Source organism: Entelurus aequoreus, linkage group LG25, assembly GCF_033978785.1.
Source record: "Entelurus aequoreus isolate RoL-2023_Sb linkage group LG25, RoL_Eaeq_v1.1, whole genome shotgun sequence".
Taxonomy (NCBI): Eukaryota; Metazoa; Chordata; class Actinopteri; order Syngnathiformes; family Syngnathidae; genus Entelurus; species Entelurus aequoreus.
In genome coordinates, this window is record NC_084755.1 from 39,476,972 (window position 1) to 39,500,971 (window position 24,000).

The 24,000-nt window shown below is 32.0% G+C and overlaps 1 protein-coding gene across 1 annotated transcript in view; it reads right to left on the reverse strand.

Annotated features, from left to right (window-relative positions):
* LOC133642759 (2-amino-3-ketobutyrate coenzyme A ligase, mitochondrial-like) overlaps positions 1 to 24,000 on the reverse strand; it is a 32,452-nt gene that overhangs the window by 1,734 nt on the left and 6,718 nt on the right. Inside the window, exons 3-9 of the mRNA XM_062037134.1 lie at positions 21,998 to 22,099; positions 21,780 to 21,926; positions 13,690 to 13,844; positions 6,748 to 6,830; positions 6,491 to 6,662; positions 820 to 941; positions 1 to 748 (exon numbers count right to left, since the gene is read on the reverse strand). The exon at positions 1 to 748 is cut by the window's left edge and continues 1,734 nt beyond it. Coding sequence (XP_061893118.1) covers positions 597 to 748; positions 820 to 941; positions 6,491 to 6,662; positions 6,748 to 6,830; positions 13,690 to 13,844; positions 21,780 to 21,926; positions 21,998 to 22,099 — 933 coding nt within the window. The 3' untranslated portion in view covers positions 1 to 596. The remainder of the gene's footprint in view (positions 749 to 819; positions 942 to 6,490; positions 6,663 to 6,747; positions 6,831 to 13,689; positions 13,845 to 21,779; positions 21,927 to 21,997; positions 22,100 to 24,000) is intronic.

The window sequence follows — 24,000 nt, forward strand, 5'->3', positions numbered from 1 at the left end:
CTAACATGTTTAGGGGTTTAAAAAGGCAGGAACCTACCCCAGATAAATGACAAAACTTGTCTGCATACAAACAAAAATATATATATATATATAAATTTAATAATACAAATCTTTTTTTTATGGCAAACACACTAAATATTTGACATAAAAATGCTATATTGTCCCTAAAAATATTTCAAAGTAAAATATTTGATGTAAAAAAATTGGATCAATAATTTATAACATTGATTTTAATTCATTGTTTATTATTATTATTTTTAGTTAGCAAGGACACTTTAAAATAAGTAAACAGCCTTTTTTTACACTTTGGTGTTTAGTGACTAATCAAGTGGAAATAAACACTTTTTTATACATTTTATATCAAAGTCAACCTTGACAGTTTCCTCTTTGCTGAGTATAAATATTCAATTTGCAGAGTATAAATATTTAATTTGCAGAGTATAAATATTGACTCACTTTGGCTGCACACAATATTTCAACTTGAGTCATGTATTTAATACCAAGTGGAAAACATTATTTCCCCCCCAGGATGATCAATAACATTGTGTATTGATCCTGGTCAATATAGTCAAGAAGTCAAGTCACTTCCCTGGTCTTCAAGACACGACGCCATGCTTGCGAGCCGTCTGAACGAAGGCGTCCACGCAGTGATCGATGTCGTCGTCCGTGTGCGCCACCGAAATCTGAACGCGGATTCTGGCTTTGCCTTTGGGAACCACCGGGAAGGAGAACCCGATCACGTAGACTCCTGCGGGGGAGCGGGAGAGGGGTGGGGTCACATTGAGTTTGGTGAGGCGTGCTAGCATGAAGCGCTCTCACCTAGCTTCAGCATGTCGTCCGCGATGAGCGACGCCAGCCGCGCGTCGCCCAGCATCACCGGGCAGATGGGGTGGGCGGAGCCTGAGATGGTGAAGCCCGCCTCGGTCATCTTGTTCCGGAACCTGCGGCACGCAAATGAATCGACAATCTGATGCGGATTTTTAAAAACAGTAAACAAGTGACGATATTTGTGCGGTGCCTGATACTGGATGTACTGTACTATTATTGACTTTTCCTACAATGAATATTCCCCAGATAAGTCTTATATCTACACAATAAACACTGAGAATAAAGGCACAAATAGGAGGTAAAAAGTCTAAATTGAGTACAAAAATAAAAATGTGAGCCATTGCCGCCCTGCTGGGGGGTTAAATCACCAAAAATGATTCCCGGGCGCGGCCACCGCTGCTGCTCACTGCTCCCCTCACCTCCCAGGGGGTGATCAAGGGTGATGGGTCAAATGCAGAGAATTATTTCGCCACACCTGGTGTGTGTGTGAGTATCATTGGTACTTTAACTTTAACTTAAAAAATCTGAAATATGAGGTAAAAAGTCTAAATTGAGAGAGAAAAAGTCAGAAATATGAGGTAAAAAGTCTAAATTGAGAGAGAAAAAGTCAGAAATATGAGGTAAAAATTATAAATTTAGGAAACTAAGAGTCAGAAATGAGGTAAAAAGTCTAAATTGAGAACAAGTCAGAAATATGAGGTAAAAAGTCAAAATTGTATTTTTAAAAAGTCAGAAATATGAGGTATAAAGTCTAAATTGAGAGCAAAAAGTCAGAAATTAGGTAAAAAGTCTAAATTGAGAAAAAAAGTCAGAAATATGAGGTATAAAGACTAAATTGAGAAAGTAAAGTCAGAAATATGAGGTAAAAAGTCAAAATTTTATTTTTAAAAAGTCAGAAATATGAGGTAAAAAGTCTAAATTGAGAAAAAAAGTCAGAAATATGAGGTATAAAGACTAAATTGAGAAAGTAAAGTCAGAAATATGAAGTAAAAAGTCTAAATTTAGGAAACTAAAAGTCAGAAATATGAGGTAAAAAGTCTAAATTGAGAACAAAAAGTCAGAAATATGAGGTAAAAAGTCTAAATTGAGAGCAAAAAAAGTCAGAAATGAGGTAAAAAGTCTATTTGAGAAAAAATTCAGAAATATGATGTAAAAAGTCTAAATTTAGGAAACTAAAAGTCAGAAATATGAGGTAATAAGTCTAAATTTAATACAAAAAGTCAAATATAAGGTAAAAAGTATAAATTGAGAAAAAAAAATCAAAAATATGAGGTAAAAAGTCGAATATGAGATGGGGAAAAATTGTGGATTAAAAAAATTAACTATAAGATAAACCAGGGGTCACCAACGCGGGCACCAGGTAGCCCGTAAGGACCAGATGAGTAGCCCGCTGGCCAGTTCTAAAAATAGCAGCACTTACCAGTGAGCTGCCTCTATTTTTTACTAGCAAGCTGGTCTCGCTTTGCTCGACATTTTTAATTCTAAGAGAGACAAAACTCAAATAGAATTTGAAAATCCAAGAAAATATTTGAAAGACTTGGTCTTCACTAACTGACAAAGAAACAGATAACAGATTTGGTGTCCAGTTCAAAGTGTGACATGATTTATTTAAACATTGGAGAAGTTGACTTTTGTATTTTACATGAGTTATTATTTGTACAAACATGGTGCAAAGTCATTCATGATTTGTTCAAAAATGTTAGTGGCTAGCTAGTTAAAATGGGATATTGTGATTTCACAAGACTGTCTTAGAAGTCATCATTTGAAAATGTTCAATTTGAAAAATGTGCACTTAGAGAAAATATAAAAATAAAGTGTTGCATATTGATATTTATCTGTTCCTATATATATATTTATTGTGAGAAATCATTAAGATGATCAGTGTTTCCACAAAGATAAATATCATTAATTATTAATAATAAGATAGGGTTAAAAGTAAATTGAGAAAATTGGCTATTTCTGGCAATTTATTTAAGTGTGTATCAAACTGGTAGCCCTTCGCATTAATCACTACCCAAGAAGTAGCTCTTGCTTTCAAAAAGGTTGGTGACCCCTGGTGTACTATATCAGGCCTGGGCAATTATTTTGACTGGGGGGCCACATTTAGAGAAAGACATGCGTCTGAGGGCCGGTATATCTATTTTTAGGAACACTAATACAAAACCTCACAATAATGTTTGATTGAATGCTAAAAACATTTTGACAGACCGTCTTAAAAAACGGAATGGAATTTTAAAGGCCTACTGAAACCCACTACTACCGACCACGCAGTCTGATAGTTTATACACTACCGTTCAAAAGTTTGGGGTCACCCAAACAATTTAGTGTTTGAGCCTTCATTTCTAAGAACAAGAATAGACTGTCGAGTTTCAGATGAAAGTTCTCGTTTTCTGGCCATTTTGAGCGTTTAATTGAGCCCACAAATGTGATGCTCCAGAAACTCAATCTGCTCAAAGGAAGGTCAGTTTTGTAGCTTCTGTAACGAGCTAAAGTGTTTTCAGATGTGTGAACATGATTGCACAAGGGTTTTCTAATCATCAATTAGCCTTCTGAGCCAATGAACAAACACATTGTACCATTAGAACACTGGAGTGATAGTTGCTGGAAATGGGCCTCTATACACCTATGTAGATATTGCAGCAAAAAGCAGACATTTGCAGCTAGAATAGTCATTTACCACATTAGCAATGTATAGAGTGTATTTCTTTCAAGTTAAGACTAGTTTAAAGTTATCTTCATTGAAAAGTACAGTGCTTTTCCTTCAAAAATAAGGACATTTACATGTGACCCCAAACTTTTGAACTGTAGTGTATATCAATGATGAAATCTTAACATTGCAACACATGCCAATACAGCCGGGTTAGATTAGTAAAGTGCAATTTTAAATTTCCCGCAAAATATCCTGCTGAAAACGTCTCGGTGTGATGACGCCTGCGCGTGACGTCACGGATTGTGCGGACATATTGGGACAGCATTGTGGCCAGCTATTAAGTCGTCTGTTTTCACAGCATAATTCCACAGTATTCTGGACATCTGTGTTGGTGAATCTTTTGCAATTTGTTTAATGAACAATGGAGACAGCAAAGAAGAAAGCTGTAGGTGGGAAGCGGTGTATTAGCGGCTGGCTGCAGCAACACAACCAGGAAGACTTTGAGTTGGATAGCAGACGCGCTACCGTGAGTACGCAGCTGCGGCTTCCAAACATTTGATCGCTTGCCCGTACGTGCGTGCCGCTATGTGCATGTCACGTACGTAACTTTGGGGAAATATATGTGCTGTATGAACTTTACGGAGGTGAACGGTACTTTGGGCTGTGGGATTGAGTGTGTTGTGCGGGTGTTTGATTTGTATTGGTGGGTTATATGGACGGGAGGGGGGAGGTGTTTGTTAGGCGGATTAATTTGTGGCATACTAAATATAAGCCTGGTTGTGTTGTGGCTAATAGAGTATATATATGTCTTGTGTTTATTTACTGTTTTAGTCATTCCCAGCTGAATATCAGGTCCCACCCGCCTCTCACAGCATCTTCCCTATCTGAATCGCTTCCACTGCCCTCTAATCCTTCACTCTCACTTTCCTCATCCACAAATCTTTCATCCTCGCTCAAATTAATGGGGAAATCGTCGCTTTCTCGGTCCGAATCGCTCTCGCTGCTGGTGGCCATCATTGTAAACAATGTGCAGATGTGAGGAGCTCCACAACCGGTGACGTCACGCTACTTCCGGTACAGGCAAGGCTTTTTTTTTATCAGCGACCAAAAGTTGCAAACTTTATCGTCGATGTTCTCTACTAAATCCTTTCAGCAAAAATATGGCAATATCGCGAAATGATCAAGTATGACACATAGAATGGACCTGCTATCCCCGTTTAAATAAGAACATTTCATTTCAGTAGGCCTTTAAATTTTTCTATGAAGGATAAAACACTGAATATTGACAACATATGAACGTCACACCCCCTCTCGATCGACATATTTTACAATCAAGCAAAACGTGACAAAAATTAGACAAACAGGGAAATATGAACGCAAAGGGTAAAAATACAATATACTATCTGATATATCACTAAGCTTTAGAACTTTGTTGTGAAAATCTCCCAAAATGAGACAAAGTAGCGGCATGAAACACGTCTTTTTGTGGCAGCGACGGAGAAAGTTGTACACGTAAACCAGGGGTCACCAACGCGGTGCCCGCGGGCACCAGGTAGCCCGTAAGGACCAGATGAGTAGCCCGCTGGCCTGTTCTAAAAATAGCTCAAATAGCAGCACTTACCAGTGAGCTGCCTCTATTTTTTAAATTTTATTTATTTACTAGCAAGCTGGTCTCGCTTTGCTCAACATTTTTAATTCTAAGAGAGACAAAACTCAAATATAATGTGAAAATCCAAGAAAATATTTTAAAGACTTGGTCTTCACTTGTTTAAATAAATTTATTAATTTTTTTACTTTGCTTCTTATAACTTTCAGAAAGACAATTTTAGAGAAAAAATGATTTTAGGATTTTTAAACACATATACCTTTTTACCTTTTAAATTCCTTCCTCTTCTTTCCTGACAATTTAAATCAATGTTCAAGTACATTAATTGTTTTTATTGTAAAGAATAATAAATAAATGTTAATTTAATTCTTCATTTTAGCTTCTGTTTTTTCGACGAAGAATATTTGTGAAATATTTCTTCAAACTTATTATGATTAAAATTTAAAAAAAATATTCTGGCAAATCTAGAAAATCTGTAGAATCAAATTTAAATCTTATTTCAAAGTCTTTTGAATTTCTTTTAAAATTTTTGTTCTGGAAAATCTAGAAGAAATAATGATTTGTCTTTGTTAGAAATATAGCTTGGTCCAATTTGTTGTATATTCTAACAAAGTGCAGCTTGGATTTTAACCTATTTAAAACATGTCATCAAAATTCTAAAATTAATCTTAATCAGGAAAAATGACTAATGATGTTCCATAAATTATTTTTTTATTTTTTTCAAAAAGATTAGAATTAGCTAGTTTTTCTCTTCTTTTTTTCGGTTGAATTTTGAATTTTAAAGAGTCGAAATTGAAGATAAACTATGTTTCAAAATTTAATTGTCATTTTTTTTCATGTTTTCTCCTCTTTTAAACCGTTCAATTAAGTGTAAATATCATTAATTATTAATAATAACATAGAGTTAAAGGTAAATTGAGCAAATTAGCTATTTCTGGCAATTTATTTAAGTGTGTATCAAACTGGTAGCCCTTCGCATTAATCAGTACCCAAGAAGTAGCTCTTGCTTTCAAAAAGGTTGCTGACCCCTGAGATAAACAAATAAAATTATGAGATATATCGAAATTATGAAAATACAGGTCATAATAATGAGATAAGAAAATCCAAATTATGAAAAAAAAATTATGAAAGATTAGTAGACATTTTTCCCTATTATGAGGGAAAAAATGAAATATGAGATGTTAAGTAATAATTATGAGAAAGTCAAACTTATGAGATACACTTCAAGTGAGATAAAAAGTCATAATTTCCAGATTAAAACTCTAAATTGAGAAAAAAGTTAAATATGAAATGAAAATAATTAATTGAAATGAAAATTATTATGTGATAATAAAAAAATCAAAATGATGAGATACATGGAAATGATGAGATTAGAAATCATAATGATGAGATAAGTGGTGTGGTACCTCATGGTCTTGGCAGACATGGTGTGGGCAATGTCACTGGAGGCCAGCAGCAGCTCCACCGCCCGCGTGGCACAGCCCACCACGGGAGGAGGCAGGGAGTTGGAGAAGAGGTAGGGCCGAGAACGCTGCCGAAGCAGGTCGATGAGAGGCTTGGGGCCCACCGTGTAACCACCTGGACACACACACACACCCACGTTACTGGTTAGTCATCTTGGAGCATGGCTGCACTTTAGTGGCGCAAACAGGAGGTAACACACCAGCTGCACCTCCCAGGGCTTTTCCCAGGGTGGAGTTGACGATGTCAACACGCTCCATCACGCCCAGGAGCTCATCAGTTCCTCTGCAAACACAATTTTCTTCATCACGCACATACTTTTACTTCATCGTTGATTTAGAATAATCAGCATCTAAAAAAAACTCAGAAAAAAACATTAAAAAGTGGAATAAAAGAGCAAAGAGGTGAAATGTAACGAGTAAAAGTGGTCATGTTGACTAATAACACAAAGCTATTTTATTCTATCAACTGTCTTTACTCCAAAAAATAATAATGAATCAAAAACAATGTTATGAATTATTGAAATATTCAAAAATCATCATCAAAAATTCCACTTTGAAATATTTTAGGGGTAAAATATTGCATATTTTGCGTGTTTGCCATAAAAAAATAATTTTTCTTTGACAAAAAAGGCATAACGAAAGTTAAAAAAGGCTCATTTTTAACACTTTTATGAGTGGGGCCCTTTGGGACCCCTAAGAGTTTTTTATTTTATTTTGTTTTTTTAAACTGCCATTGCTCAAAAAATAATAATGAATTAAAATCAAAGTTGTTATGAATTATTGACATATTTAAGGCTCCAAAGACTTCACATCAAATATTACACTTTGACTTGTTTTTGGGGTAAGATATTGCAAATTTTGTGTTTTTACCATTTAAAAAAAAGTTTTCTTAGACAAAAAGGGCAAAATAAAGTTTAAAAAAAGGCTTATTTTTAACACTTTTATGAGTGCGACCCTTTGGGATCACTAAAAATTTTTGTGGGATTTTTTTAAACTGTCAATTCCCAAAAAATAATAATAATAAATCAAAAATCAATGTTAGGAATTATTGAGCTGTTTAAGGCTCCAATGACTTCACATTAAATATTACACTTTAAAATGTTTTTGTGTTAAAATATTGCATATTTTGTGTGTTTGACTTTTTTTTTTTTTTTTAAGTTTTCTTTGACAAAAATGGCATAATGAAAGTTAAAAAAAGGCTTATTTTTAACACTTTTATGAGTGGGGCCCTTTGGGATCCCAAAGAATTGTTGTTGGGTTTTTATAATCTGACATTGCCCAAAAAATCATCAATAATGTTATGAATTATTGAAATATTCAAAAATCATCATCAAAAATTCCACTTTGAAATATTTGTGTGGTACAATATTCCATATTTTGTGTGTTTGCCATAAAAAACTAATTTTTCTTTGACAAAAAAGGCGTAATGAAAGTTAAAAAGGCCCATTTTTAACACTTTTATGAGTGGGGCCCTTTGGGATCCATAAGAATTTTTTTATTAATTTTTTTAAACTGTCATTGCTCAAAGAATAATAATGAATTAAAATCAAAGTTGTTATGAATTATTGAGCTGTTTAAGGCTCCAATGACTTCACATTAAATATTACACTTTGACATGTTTTCGGAGTAAAATATTGTATTTTTGGGGTTTTTAAAATAAAAAAACAAAAGTTTTCTTAGATAAAAAGGGCAAAATAAAGTTAAAAAAGGCTTATTTTTAACACTTTTATGAGTAGGACCCTTTGGGATCCCGAATAATTTTATTGTATTTTATTTTTTAAACTGTCATTGCTCAAAAAATTATAATGAATCAATGTTATGAATTATTGACCTATTTAAGGCTCCAATGACTTCATATCAATTATTACACTTTGAAATGTTTTAACATTTAAAAAAACAAAGTTTTTTTTAGACAAAAAGGGCAAAATAAAGTTTAAAAAAAGGCTTATTTTTAACACTTTTATGAGTGCGACCCTTTGGGATCCCTAAGAATTTTTTCTTTTATTTTGGTTTTTTAAACTGCCATTGCTCAAAAAATAATAATGAATTAAAATCAAAGTTGTTATGAATTATTGACATATTTAAGGCTCCAAAGACTTCACATCAAATATTACACTTTGACATGTTTTTGGGGTAAAATATTGCAAATTTTGTGTTTTTACCATTTAAAAAAAAAGTTTTCTTAGACAAAAAGGGTAAAATAAAGTTGAAAAAAAAGGCTTATTTTTAACACTTTTATGAGTGCGACCTTTGGGATCCCTAAGAATTTTAGTGGGAATTTTTTAAACTGTCATTGCCCCAAAAATAATAATAAATCAAAGATCAATGTTATGAATTATTGAGCTGTTTAAGGCTCCAATGACTTCACATTAAATATTACACTTTAAAATGTTTTTGTGGTAAAATATTGCATATTTTGTGTGTTTGACTTTTTTTTTTTTTTTTTTTAAGTTTTCTTTGACAAAAATGGCATAATGAAAGTTAAAAAAAGGCTTATTTTTAACACTTTTATGAGTGGGGCCCTTTGGGATCCCAAAGAATTGTTGTTGGGTTTTTATAATCTGACATTGCCCAAAAAATCATCAATAATGTTATGAATTATTGAAATATTCAAAAATCATCATCAAAAATTCCACTTTGAAATATTTGTGTGGTACAATATTGCATATTTTGTGTGTTTGCCATAAAAAACTAATTTTTCTTAGACAAAAAAGGCATAATGAAAGTTAAAAAAGGCCCATTTTTAACACTTTTATGAGTAGGACCCTTTGGGATCCATAAGATTTGTTTTATTTATTTTTTTTAACTGTCATTGCTCAAAAAATAATAATGAATTAAAATCAAAGTTGTTATGAATTATTGAGCTGCTTAAGGCTCCAATGACTTCACATTAAATATTACACTTTGAAATGTTTTTGGGGTAAAATATTGTATATTTTGTGTTTTTAAAATAAAAAAACAAAAGTTTTCTTAGATAAAAAGGGCAAAATAAAGTTTAAAAAGGCTTATTTTTAACACTTTTATGAGTAGGACCCTTTGGGATCCCGAATAATTTTATAGTATTTTATTTTTTAAACTGTCATTGCTCAAAAAATTATAATAAATCAATGTTATGAATTATTGACCTATTTAAGGCTCCAATGACTTCATATCAATTATTACACATTGAAATGTTTTAACATTTAAAAAAACAACGTTTTCTTAGACAAAAAGGGTAAAATAAAGTTAAAAAAGGCTTATTTTTAACACTTTTATGAGTGCGACCCTTTGGGATCCCTGAGAATTTTAGTGGGATTTTTTTAAACTGACATTGCCCAAAAAATAATAATAAACCAAAGATCAATGTTATGAATTATTGAGCTGTTTAAGGCTCCAATGATGTCACATTAAATATTACACTTTAAAATGTTTTTGGGGTAAAATATTGAATATTTTTTGTGTTTGACTTTTTTTTTTTTAAAGTTTTCTTTGACAAAAATGGCATAATGAAAGTTAAAAAAAGGCTTATTTTTAACACTTTTATGAGTGGGGCCCTTTGGGATCCCAAATAATTGTTGTTGGGTTTTTATAATCTGACATTGCCCAAAAAATCATCAATAATGTTATGAATTATTGAAATATTCAAAAATCATCATCAAAAATTCCACTTTGAAATATTTGTGTGGTACAATATTGCATATTTTGTGTGTTTGCCATAAAAAACTAATTTTTCTTTGACAAAAAAGGCATAATGAAAGTTAAAAAAGGCTTATTTTTGACACTTTTATGAGTAGGACCCTTTGGGATCCATAAGAATTTTTTATTTATTATTTTAAACTGTCATTGCTCAAAAAATAATAATGAATTAAAATCAAAGTTGTTATGAATTATTGAGCTGTTTAAGGCTCCAATGACTTCACATTAAATATTACACTTTGACATGTTTTTGGGGTAAAATATTGTATTTTTTGTGTTTTTAAAATAAAAAAACAAAAGTTTTCTTAGATAAAAAGGGCAAAATAAAGTTTAAAAAGGCTTATTTTTAACACTTTTATGAGTAGGACCCTTTGGGATCCCGAATAATTTTATTTTATTTTTTAAACTGTTATTGCTCAAAAAATTATAATGAATCAATGTTATGAATTATTGACCTATTTAAGGCTCCAATGACTTCATATCAATTATTACACTTTGAAATGTTTTAACATTTAAAAAAACAAAGTTTTCTTAGACAAAAAGGGCAAAATAAAGTTTAAAAAGGCTTATTTTTAACACTTTTATGAGTGCGACCCTTTGGGATCACTAAGAATTTTAGTGGGATTTTTTTAAACTGTCATTGCCCAAAAAATATTAATAAATCAAAAATCAATGTTATGAATTATTGAGCTGTTTAAGGCTCCAATGATGTCACATTAAATATTACACTTTAAAATGTTTTTGTGGTAAAATATTGCATATTTTGTGTTTTTAACATTTAAAAAAAAAAAGTTTTCTTAGACAAAAAGGGCATAATGAAAGTTAAAAAAAGGCTTATTTTTAACACTTTTACGAGTGGGGCCCTTTAGGATCCCTAAGAATTTAGTGGGATTTTTGCCGAAAAAATAAAGAGTTAAAATCAATGTTATGAATTATTGAAATATTCAAAAATCATCATCAAAAATTCCACTTTGAAATCTTTTTGGGGTAAAATATTGCATATTTTGTGTGTTTGCCATAAAAAACTAATTTTTCTTTGACAAAAAAGGCATAATGAAAGTTAAAAAAGGCTCATTTTTAACACTTTTATGAGTGCGACCCTTTGGGATCCCTAAGAATTTTTTTATTTATTTATTTAAACTGTCATTGCTGAAAAAAAAAAAATTAATTAAAATCAAAGTTGTTATGAATTATTGAGCTGTTTAAGGCTCCAATGACTTCACATTAAATATTACACTTTGACATGTTTTCGGGGTAAAATATTGTATTTTTGGGGTTTTTAAAATAAAAAATAAAAGTTTTCTTAGACAAAAAGGGCAAAAATAAAGTTAAAAAAGGCTTATTTTTAACACTTTTATGAGTAGGACCCTTTGGGATCCCGAATAATTTTATAGTATTTCATTTTTTAAACTGTCATTGCTCAAAAAATTATAATGAATCAATGTTATGAATTATTGACCTATTTAAGGCTCCAATGACTTCATATCAATTATTACACTTTGAAATGTTTTAACATTTAAAAAAACAAAGTTTTCTTTGACAAAAAGGGCAAAATAAAGTTAAAAAAGGCTTATTTTTAACACTTTTATGAGTGCGACCCTTTGGGATCCCTGAGAATTTTAGTGGGATTTTTTTAAACTGACATTGCCCAAAAAATAATAATAAATCAAAAATCATTGTTATGAATTATTGAGCTGTTTAAGGCTCCAATGATGTCACATTAAATATTACACTTTAAAATGCTTTTGTGGTAAAATATTGCATATTTTGTGTTTTTAACATTTTTTTTAAAAAAGTTTTCTTTGACAAAAAGGGCACAATGAAAGTTAAAAAAAGGCTTATTTTTAACACTTTTATGAGTAGGGCCCTTTAGGCTCCCTAAGAAATTTAGTGGGATTTTTTTTAAACTGACATTGCCGAGAGTTAAAATCAATGTTATGAATTATTGAAATATTCAAAAATCATCATCAAAAATTCCACTTTGAAATATTTTTGTGGTAAAATATTGCATATTTTGTGTATACCATAAAAAACAAACATTTCTTTGACAAAAAGGGCATAATGAAAGTTAAAAAAAGGCTTATTTTTAACACTTTTATGAGTAGGACCCTTTGGGATCCCTAAGAATTTTTTAAATTTATTTTTTAAATAATGAATTATTGACATATTTAAGGCTCCAATGACTTCACATCAAATATTACACTTTGAAATGTTTTTGGGGTAAAATAGTCTATATTTTGTGTTTTTAAAATTTAAAAAAATAAAAAAAAGTTTTCTTAGACAAAAAGGGCAAAATAAAGTTAAAAAAGGCTTATTTTTAACACTTTTATAAGTAGGACCTTTTGGGATCCCTAAGAATTTTTTTTTTTTTTAAACTGTCATTTCTCAACAAAAAAAAAAGTAATTAATGTTGTTATGAATTATTGACATATTTAAGGCTCCAATGACTTCACATCAAATATTACACTTTGAAATGTTTTAACATTTAAAAAACCCAAAGTTTTCTTAGACAAAAAGGGCAAAATAAAGTTAAAAAAAATGCTTATTTTTAACACTTTTATGAGTAGGACCCTTTAGGATCCCTAATAATTTTTTTTAAATTGTCATTGCTCAAAAAATAATGAATTAAAATCAAAGTTGTTACGAATTATTGAGCTGTTTAAGGCTCCAATGACTTCACATTAAATATTACACTTTGACATGTTTTTGGGGTAAAATATTGTATATTTTGTGTTTTTAAAATAATTTAAAAAAAGTTTTCTTAGACAAAAAGGGCAACATTAAGTTAAAAAAAGGCTTATTTTTAACACTTTTATGGGATCCCTAAGAATTGTTGTTGTTGTTTTTTAAACTGACATTGCCGAAAAAATAAAGAGTTAAAATCAATGTTATGAATTATTGAAATATTCAAAAATCATCATCAAAAATTCCACTTTGAAATCTTTTTGGGGTAAAATATTGCATATTTTGTGTTTGGCATAAAAAACTAATTTTTCTTTGACAAAAAGGGCATAATGAAAGTTAAAAAAGGCTAATTTTTAACACTTTTATGCGTAGGACCCTTTGGGATCCCTAAGAAATGTTTTAAATGTATTTTTTTAAACTGTCATTGCTCAAAAAATAATAATGAATTAAAATCAAAGTTGTTATGAATTATTGAGCTGTTTAAGGCTCCAATGACTTCACATTAAATATTACACTTTGACATGTTTTTGGGGTAAAATATTGTATTTTTTGTGTTTTTGCCATGCGTTTGCCATTAAAAAACAAAGTTAAAAAGTGTAAAAAGTTTGGCCACCACCCCTGATATCAATTATGAATTGAATTATAATGATTTCCAGTGTCAATTAGTCAGAGGGGACAACACATATTTGATTATTTCAACAATATTATGCATTACAACAACATTCTCACTACTTTTGAACAACACGTTGTTCTGAAAGACATTTTCCTCCTCTTCTACTTGCCTGCCCCGAGGACCCAGGAAACCGGTGGCGTGGCATTCATCGATGAACACCATGGCCCCGTACTGCTCCGCCAGGTCACAGATTCCTACGAGAGGGGCCACGTCCCCGTCCATGGAGAAGACCCCGTCTGTCACCACCAGCCGCATGCGAGAGGACTGACGGGGACAAATCCTGACAGTCATACACACTCCAAGTGTGTGTGTGTGTGTGTGTGTGTGTGTGTGTGTGTGTGTGTGTGTGTACACGTGTGTAGTGTACATGTTCACATTTGAACCGATTCGCTACCAATAGACGGTATCTGGAAACCGGTACCAATTTTCTGTACTTTTGTGTGTGTTAATAAATGTTGGTTGTTTGATAATAGAATTGTATTCTTTCAAAATAAGAGGACTAAGATAATTGTTGTTCTATCTTGTTTCCTTATTACGTTTGAGTCATGTTTGCAATGCAGTTGCACTTCCAAGACATTAGATGGCAGTGTTATGAAAGCTGTATTTATTATGTTGCGCAATACAAAGATTTTATTTTTAACTTATAATTATGATTTTTTTTTCTTTCAATTTTGACTAATTTCTCATCACATATTTTTTTCATAATTTGGATTTTCTTATCTCCTAATTTTGTTGTTTTTTATTTTTTAGTTATTTTTTTCATATCCACATTTTTCCCCATCCTATATTTGACCCATTACCTCATTTTTCTGACTTTTTGTTCTCAATTTAGACTTTTTACCTCATATTTCTGACTTTTAGTTTCCTAAATTTAGACTTTTTACCTCATATTTCTGACTTTTTGTTCTCAATTTAGACTTTTTACCTCATATTTCTGACTTTTTTAACTCAATTTACACCTTTACCTCATATTATGACTTGTTATTCACAATTTAGACTTTTTACCTCATATTTCTGACTTTTAAAAAAAAATACAATTTAGACTTATTACCTCAATTCTGACTTTTTGAACTCAATTTAGACCTTTCACTGCATAATTCTGACGTTTTATTCTCAATTTAGACTTTTTACCTCATATTTCTGACTTTTTGTTCTCAATTTAGACTTTTTACCTCATATTTCTGACTTTTTGTTCTCAATTTAGACTTTTTACCTCATATTTCTGACTTTAAAAAAAATAAAATGTAGACTTTTTACCTCAATTCTCACTTTTTGTACTCAATTTAGATTTGTCACCTCATAATTCTGACTTTTTGTACTCAATTCAGACTTTTTACCTCATATATCTGACTTTTTGTTGTCAATTTAGACTTTTTACCTCATATTTCTGACTTTTTGTTCTCAATTTAGACTTTTTACCTCATATGTCTGACTGTTTGTAATACATTTAGACTTTTTAGCTCATATTTCTGACTTTTTTAAAACTCAATTTACACCTTTTAGCTCATATTATGACTTGTTATTCACAATTTAGACTTTTTACCTCATATTTCTGACTTTTTAAAAAAAAATACAATTTAGACTTTTTACCTCAATTCTGACTTTTTGTACTCAATTTAGACCTTTCACCGCATAATTCTGACTTTTTATTCTCAATTTAGACTTTTTACCTCATATTTCTGACTTTTTGTTCTCAATTTAGACTTTTTACCTTATATTTCAGACTTTTTGTTCTCAATTTAGACTTTTTACCTCATATTTCTGACTTTTATAAAAAATAAAATGTAGACTTTTTACCTCAATTCTCACTTTTTGTACTCAATTTAGATTTGTCACCTCATAATTCTGACTTTTTGTACTCAATTCAGACTTTTTACCTCATATATCTGACTTTTTGTTGTTAATTTAGACTTTTTACCTCATATTTCTGACTTTCAGTTTCCTAAATTTAGACTTTTTACCTCATATTTCTGACTTTTTGTTCTCAATTTAGACTTTTTACCTCATATGTCTGACTGTTTGTAATACATTTAGACTTTTTACCTCATATTTCTGACTTTTTTTTTACTCAATTTACACCTTTTAGCTCATATTATGACTTGTTATTCACAATTTAGACTTTTTACCTCATATTTCTGACTTTTAAAAAAAAATACAATTTAGACTTTTTACCTCAATTCTGACTTTTTGAACTCAATTTAGACCTTTCACCGCATAATTCTGACTTTTTATTCTCAATTTAGACTTTTTACCTCATATTTCTGACTTTTTGTTCTCAATTTAGACTTTTTAACCTTATATTTCAGACTTTTTGTACTCAATTTAGACTTTTTACCTCATATTTCTGACTTTTAAAAAAATAAAATGTAGACTTTTCACCTCAATTCTCACTTTTTGTACTCAATTTAGATTTGTCACCTCATAATTCTGACTTTTTGTACTCAATTCAGACTTTTTACCTCATATATCTGACTTTTTGTTGTCAATTTAGACTTTTTACCTCATATTTCTGACTTTTAGTTTCCTAAATTTAGACTTTTTACCTCATATTTCTGACTTTTTGTTCTCAATTTAGACTTTTTCCCTCATATGACTGACTGTAATACATTTAGACTTTTTACCTCATATTTCTGACTTTTTTTTTACTCAATTTACACCTTTTACCTCATATTATGACTTGTTGATTCCCGGGCGCGGCTACGCTGCTGCCCACTGCTCCCCTCACCTCCCAGGGGGTGATCAAGGGGATGGGTCAAATGCAGAGGACAAATTTCACCACACCTAGTGTGTGTGTGACAATCATTGGTACTTTAACTTTAACTTTATTCACAATTTAGACTTTTTACCTCATATTTCTGACTTTTTAAAAAAAATACAATTTAGACTTTTTACCTCAATTCTGACTTTTTGTACTCAATTTAGACCTTTCACCGCATAATTCTGACTTTTTATTCTCAATTTAGACTTTTTACCTCATATTTCTGACTTTTTGTTCTCAATTTAGACTTTTTACCTTATATTTCAGACTTTTTGTACTCAATTTAGACTTTTTACCTCATATTTCTGACTTAAAAAAAAATAAAATGTAGACTTTTTACCTCAATTCTCACTTTTTGTACTCAATTTAGATTTGTCACCTCATAATTCTGACTTTTTGTACTCAATTCAGACTTTTTACCTCATTTTTCTGACTTTTTGTTGTCAATTTAGACTTTTTACCTCATATTTCTGACTTTTAGTTTCCTAAATTTAGACTTTTTACCTCATATTTCTGACTTTTTGTTCTCAATTTAGACTTTTTACCTCATATGTCTGACTGTAATACATTTAGACTTTTTACCTCATATGTCTGACTGTTTGTAATACATTTAGACTTTTTACCTCATATTTCTGCCTTTTTTTTTACTCAATTTACACCTTTTAGCTCATATTATGACTTGTTATTCACAATTTAGACTTTTTACCTCATATTTCTGACTTTTAAAAAAAAATACAATTTAGACTTTTTACCTCAATTCTGACTTTTTGTACTCAATTTAGACCTTTCACCGCATAATTCTGACTTTTTATTCTCAATTTAGACTTTTTACCTCATATTTCTGACTTTTTGTTCTCAATTTAGACTTTTTACCTTATATTTCAGACTTTTTGTACTCAATTTAGACTTTTTACCTCATATTTCTGACTTTAAAAAAAATAAAATGTAGACTTTTTACCTCAATTCTCACTTTTTGTACTCAATTTAGATTTGTCACCTCATAATTCTGACTTTTTGTACTCAATTCAGACTTTTTACCTCATATATCTGACTTTTTGTTGTCAATTTAGACTTTTTACCTCATATTTCTGACTTTTAGTTTCCTAAATTTAGACTTTTTACCTCATATTTCTGACTTTTTGTTCTCAATTTAGACTTTTTCCCTCATATGTCTGACTGTAATACATTTAGACTTTTTACCTCATATTTCTGACTTTTAAAAAAAAATACAATTTAGACTTTTTACCTCAATTCTGACTTTTTGTACTCAATTTAGACCTTTCACCGCATAATTCTGACTTTTTATTCTCAATTTAGACTTTTTACCTCATATTTCTGACTTTTTGTTCTCAATTTAGACTTTTTACCTTATATTTCAGACTTTTTGTACTCAATTTAGACTTTTTACCTCATATTTCTGACTTTAAAAAAAAATAAAATGTAGACTTTTTACCTCAATTCTCACTTTTTGTACTCAATTTAGATTTGTCACCTCATAATTCTGACTTTTTGTACTCAATTCAGACTTTTTACCTCATATTTCTGACTTTAAAAAAAAAAAAGTAGACTTTTTACCTCAATTCTCACTTTTTGTACTCAATTTAGATTTGTCACCTCATAATTCTGACTTTTTGTACTCAATTCAGACTTTTTACCTCATATATCTGACTTTTTGTTGTCAATTTAGACTTTTTACCTCATATTTCTGACTTTTAGTTTCCTCAATTTAGACTTTTTACCTCATATTTCTGACTTTTTGTTCTCAATTTAGACTTTTTCCCTCATATGTCTGACTGTAATACATTTAGACTTTTTACCTCATATTTCTGACTTTTTTTTTACTCAATTTACACCTTTTACCTCATATTATGACTTGTTGATTCCCGGGCGCGGCTACGCTGCTGCCCACTGCTCCCCTCACCTCCCAGGGGGTGATCAAGGGGATGGGTCAAATGCAGAGGACAAATTTCACCACACCTAGTGTGTGTGTGACAATCGTTGGTACTTTAACTTTATTCACAATTTAGACTTTTTACCTCATATTTCTGACTTTTTAAAAAAAATACAATTTAGACTTTTTACCTCAATTCTGACTTTTTGTACTCAATTTAGACCTTTCACCGCATAATTCTGACTTTTTATTCTCAATTTAGACTTTTTACCTCATATTTCTGACTTTTTGTTCTCAATTTAGACTTTTTACCTTATATTTCAGACTTTTTGTACTCAATTTAGACTTTTTACCTCATATTTCTGACTTTAAAAAAAATAAAATGTAGACTTTTTACCTCAATTCTCACTTTTTGTACTCAATTTAGATTTGTCACCTCATAATTCTGACTTTTTGTACTCAATTCAGACTTTTTACCTCATATATCTGACTTTTTGTTGTCAATTTAGACTTTTTACCTCATATTTCTGACTTTTAGTTTCCTAAATTTAGACTTTTTACCTCATATTTCTGACTTTTTGTTCTCAATTTAGACTTTTTACCTCATATGTCTGACTGTTTGTAATACATTTAGACTTTTTACCTCCTATTTCTGACTTTTTTTTAACTCAATTTACACCTTTTATCTCATATTATGACTTGTTATTCACAATTTAGACTTTTTACCTCAATTCTGACTTTTTGAACTCAATTTAGACCTTTCACCGCATAATTCTGACTTTTTATTCTCAATTTAGACTTTTTACCTCATATTTCAGACTTTTTGTTCTCAATTTAGACTTTTTACCTTATATTTCAGACTTTTTGTACTCAATTTAGACTTTTTACCTCATATTTCTGACTTTAAAAAAAATAAAATGTAGACTTTTTACCTCAATACTCACTTTTTGTACTCAATTTAGATTTGTCACCTCATAATTCTGACTTTTTGTACTCAATTCAGACTTTTTACCTCATATATCTGACTTTTTGTTGTCAATTTAGACTTTTCACCTCATATTTCAGACATTTTATTCTCAATTTACACTTTTTACCTCATATTTCTGACTTTTTTTACTCAATTTAGACTTTTAGTATGTGCTTATTACCAGAGGTGGGAAGTTATTTTGTTGTATTTACTTAAGTAACTTTTCGGGTAAATTGTGTAGTTTTAATGCAACATACTTTTACTTGAGTATTTATGAGAAGAAGAAATGCTACTTTTACTCCTTTACATGGAGTTTTATTCCAATCGTTCCATTTACTAGCTTCATCACATTGCGATAGCACGTAATAATATGCGTTAAAACATCCATACGAGTAGAAACGCTATGGACGGCTGGAAGATCGAACTGCAAATGTTTTTTTGGTTTTTTTTAAACGGTCATTGGTCAAATAATAATAATAAATTGAAAGCAGTGTTGTTATGAATTATTCACCTATTTAAGGCTCCAATTACTTCACATCTTTTGTTTCACTTTGAAATGTTTCTGGGGGTAAAATATTGCATATTTTGTTTGTTTGCCATAAGAAACAAAGTTTTCTTTGACAAAAAGGGCATAATGCAAGTTAAGAAAAAGGCTAATTTTTAACACTTTTATGAGTGGGACCCTTTTGGATCCCCAAGAATTTTAGTGGGTTTTTTTTAAATGGTCATTGGTCAAAAAATAATCATAAATTAAAAGCAGTGTTGTTATGAATTATTCACCAATTCAATGACTTCACGTCAAATGTTTCACTCAAAAAATTATTTTTGGGAAATTTTGTGTTTTTGACAAACTTTATATCCATAGATAGACCTGAAGTTGATCTACAGATTTAAACGTTGAATAATAATAATAATAATAATAATACATTGAGTTTTATTCCAATCGTTACATTTACTAGCTTCATTACATTACGATAGCATGGGACGGTTTAGTAAATAAGAATTGTTTTAGTTATATTGTAAAACTTACAAATGTTGCTTGGAGTGACGAATGTAGAATTCATACAAGTAGAACCGCTATGGACAGCTGGAAGACCGAACGACAAATGTACTCGAGGTAGGATTAAAAATAAAAAAATCTAAACAGACGGGCAATGCAGCACCTGCAGTGAGCGAACGCGTCCAAAAGATGGCGCTGTAGCACAAACAATAACACGCCTCAAAGTGCGAAAAATAATCCATAAATTAGCCACACAGTTTTACAAGCCGCATGTTTCATAGCGGCTTGAAGTGCGGAAATTACGCTAAATGATGGGTAGAATTCCTAAAAAAAAAGTGCAGATCTCCTTCGAATTGTGTTGAAGAGTGAACAGATTAAATTAAAATAATTTTAAAAAAAAAGGTTGAACCAATTTCTCCAAATGTACAAAACTCAAAGCAGTGAAGTTGTCACGTTGTGTAAATGGTAAATAAAAAGAGAATACAACAAATCCTTTTCAACTTATATTCAATTGAATAGACTGCAAAGACAAGATATTTCATGTTCACACTGAGAAACTTTGGTCTTTTTTTGCAAATAATCATGAACTTAGAATTTAATGGCAGCAACACCACGTCCACAGTTTCCAAAAACAATTTGTGTGGACTCGTCAGACCACAGAACACTTTTCCACTTTGCATCAGTCCATCTTAGATGAGCTCGGGCCCTGCGAAGCCGGCGGCGTGTCTGGGTGTTGTTGATAAATGGCTTTGGCTTTGCATAGTAGAGTTTTAACTTGCACTTACAGATGTAGCGACCGACTGTAGTTACTGACAGTGGTTTTCTGAAGTCTTCCTGAGCCCATGTGGTGATATCCTTTACACACTGATGTGGCTTTTTGATGCAGTACCGCCTGAAAGACTGAAGGTCACGGCCTTGCCGCTTACGCGCAGTGATTTCTTTGATGATATTACGGAGCGTAGATGGTGAAATCCCTAAATTCCTTGTTGAGAAATGTTGTTCTTCAACAATTTGCTCAGGAATTTGTTGACAAAGTGGTGACCCTCGCCCCGTCCTTGTTTGTGAATGACTGAGCATTTCACGGACGCTGCTTTTATACCCAATCATGGCACCCACCCGTTCCCAATTAGCCTGTTCACCTGTGGGATGTTCCAAATAAGTCTTTGATGAGCATTCCTCAACTTTATCACTCTTTTTTGCCACTTGTGCCAGCTTTTTTGAAACATGTTGCAGGCATCACATTCCAAATGAGCTAATATTTGCAAAAATAACACATTTTTCCAGTGTGAACATGAAATATCTTGTCTTTGCAGTCTATTCAATTGAATATAAGTTGAAAAGGATTTGTTGTATTCTCTTTTTGTTTACCATTTACACAACCTGACAACTTCACTGCTTTTGGGGTTTATATTTGACTTTGTCACAAATATATTAGAATATGGGAAACACTCCCACTGATGCTGGCCCTTTAAGAGGCCCCGCTGACTCACTTCCTCTCTTCTACTTCAAAATAAAGGCGTTTACATGGAGCCAACAACGCCATGTTGTCATCCAGGCTAAGCAACCCGAGGACGGGACCACACCTGAGACTCCTTGAGCTTGCTCTCCAGGTCTCTGAGGTCCAGGTGTTTGTAGCGCAGCCGCTTGGCCCGACACAGACGGATGCCGTCGATGATGGAGGCGTGGTTGAGCTCGTCGGACAACACGGCGTCCTCGGGACCCAGCAGGACCTTGTCGAGGGGAGCGACGCAGGGGTCAACATGGCGGTACCGGCGCTGGGGCGGACGCGGGCGTGACGCACCTCAAACAGTCCGGCGTTGGCGTCGAAACAGCTGGCGTAGAGGATGCAGTCCTCCCTCTCGTGGAACTCTGCCAACTTCTTCTCCAGGTTTTTGTGCAAATCCTGGAAACCACACAAACATATTCATTTAGATGAGGGCTGTCCAAACGTTTTACTTCTTTTGTACATTCAAGAACTTGGTTTTAGCGCTGGCTCCATCACCTGTCCCTGATTAGGATGCTTTTTATTTTGTTTTGTACCCCAACATTGTAGCTTTGCGCGTCATACGCCTAGGGATGATGTTCGAAACCGGTTCTCCCGGTTGTTCGATAAGAAAAGAACCGATTCCATGGACTCAAATCCCTTTTTGAGAACCGGTTCCCATTATCGAGGCCACTTTAGTAAAGAAAAAGAGTTGGTTCTTTATTCAAATCCCTTCCCACAGGAAATGCCCTGTGGGACGTCAATGTTATGCCCATTTGATTGTAGACTCTTACTGACACCTTGTGGCGATATGAAAATACTCCGCCTCATTAGTTTGGGCACTTCCGGGTTGGCGACGTCAGTTCAGTTCATGAGACAATTGAGAAGTAGACAAGTTGTGTTAGCTCTTACAAGCCTTGGAAAATATAAGTCTGTAAGTAAACTGTTTAACTTGTTTATGTAACTCAATATTAAGGTGGAAAGTGGTAAATTTGATAGTAAGATATTTATTGAAAAACGATTTTTGTGCACTGTTTCAATGGATGTTTTGTGGACTTAAAATGGCTGCCAGTCGTGTATTTCCACCATCGAAATAGTTTCAACACTGAGAAGTATTTGTTTGATGATAGTACTGTATATTTGTGTGAAGCTAATATTTACATATTGTGAATTACATTTGAGTATGTTAATTGAATCACATAGCTTATACATTTGTCATTGTGTGTATTTCAGTTAAAAAAACAAAAAAAAAAACAGTCCAGTGCAAGACAAAAGTAAAGATAGGAAAAGACAAAGCAAGATCAACAACAATAAAGATCCTAAATGGATGAATCTGCTTTGGAACTTTATTAAACGTCTTGGATTGTTTGTTAGCTGTCTGCCTGTGTGTGTAGTTAGTATGTTCCAATAGCAGCAGAAGTGCACTTTTTGGAGAGCTGCATTATTTTCAGTTTCGTGCCCAAGGGACTGATTTTATTTAACACTATATTATTATTTATACACCTATAGTGATCACAGAGACAGGTGGTTTTTGTGTTACTGTATATATTTGTTTTTCTGAAAAATCCCACTTAATATACTTGGGTAACAACAGTCAATATTTATTTATTTAATTTTTTTAGGGGGGTAACAGTCAATATTTATTTATTTATTTATTTTTGTTTTTTTCTTATAAAATAAAAGTGAGCTTTTGTTAAACCAAATATTGTGTTTTTTTTCCATATACAACAACCTATCTGGATTCAATAAAAGAATCGATAAGGAATCGGTTCGATAAGAGGATTCGATAATGGGCTCGAACTCGATAGTTTCTTATCAAACATCATCCCTCTAACTCGCTCTAACTCTGCCATTTCTCCACTTATCGGAAATCTGAGAACACCGGAAGTTCCTTAAAGCCTTGAGGCGCTCACAGTTTCTGACGAAAAGTCGATATCTCCAAGCGTTTGCCCACAATCAGACATTGTTCGGCATGAAGTTTTTCAACAAATCCTACATAAACTGCTGTGTCATTGTGTAATAGTAGCAGTTCATCTAATTACAGGAAGTCCTTTGAAGTCACGTGACAGCCCCTCCCCTCAGGTATGTGATTCTGGTGTTTGCACAGGGCCGTGACTAACGATGATGTTTGATAAGAAATTATCAAGTTCGAGCCCATTATCGAATCCTCTTATCGAACCGATTCCTTATCGATTCTCTTATCGAATCCAGATAGGTTGTTGTATATGGAAAAAAACACAATATTTGGTTTAACAAAAGCTCACTTTTATTTTATAAGAAAACATTTAAATTAAATAAATAAATAAATATTGACTGTTACA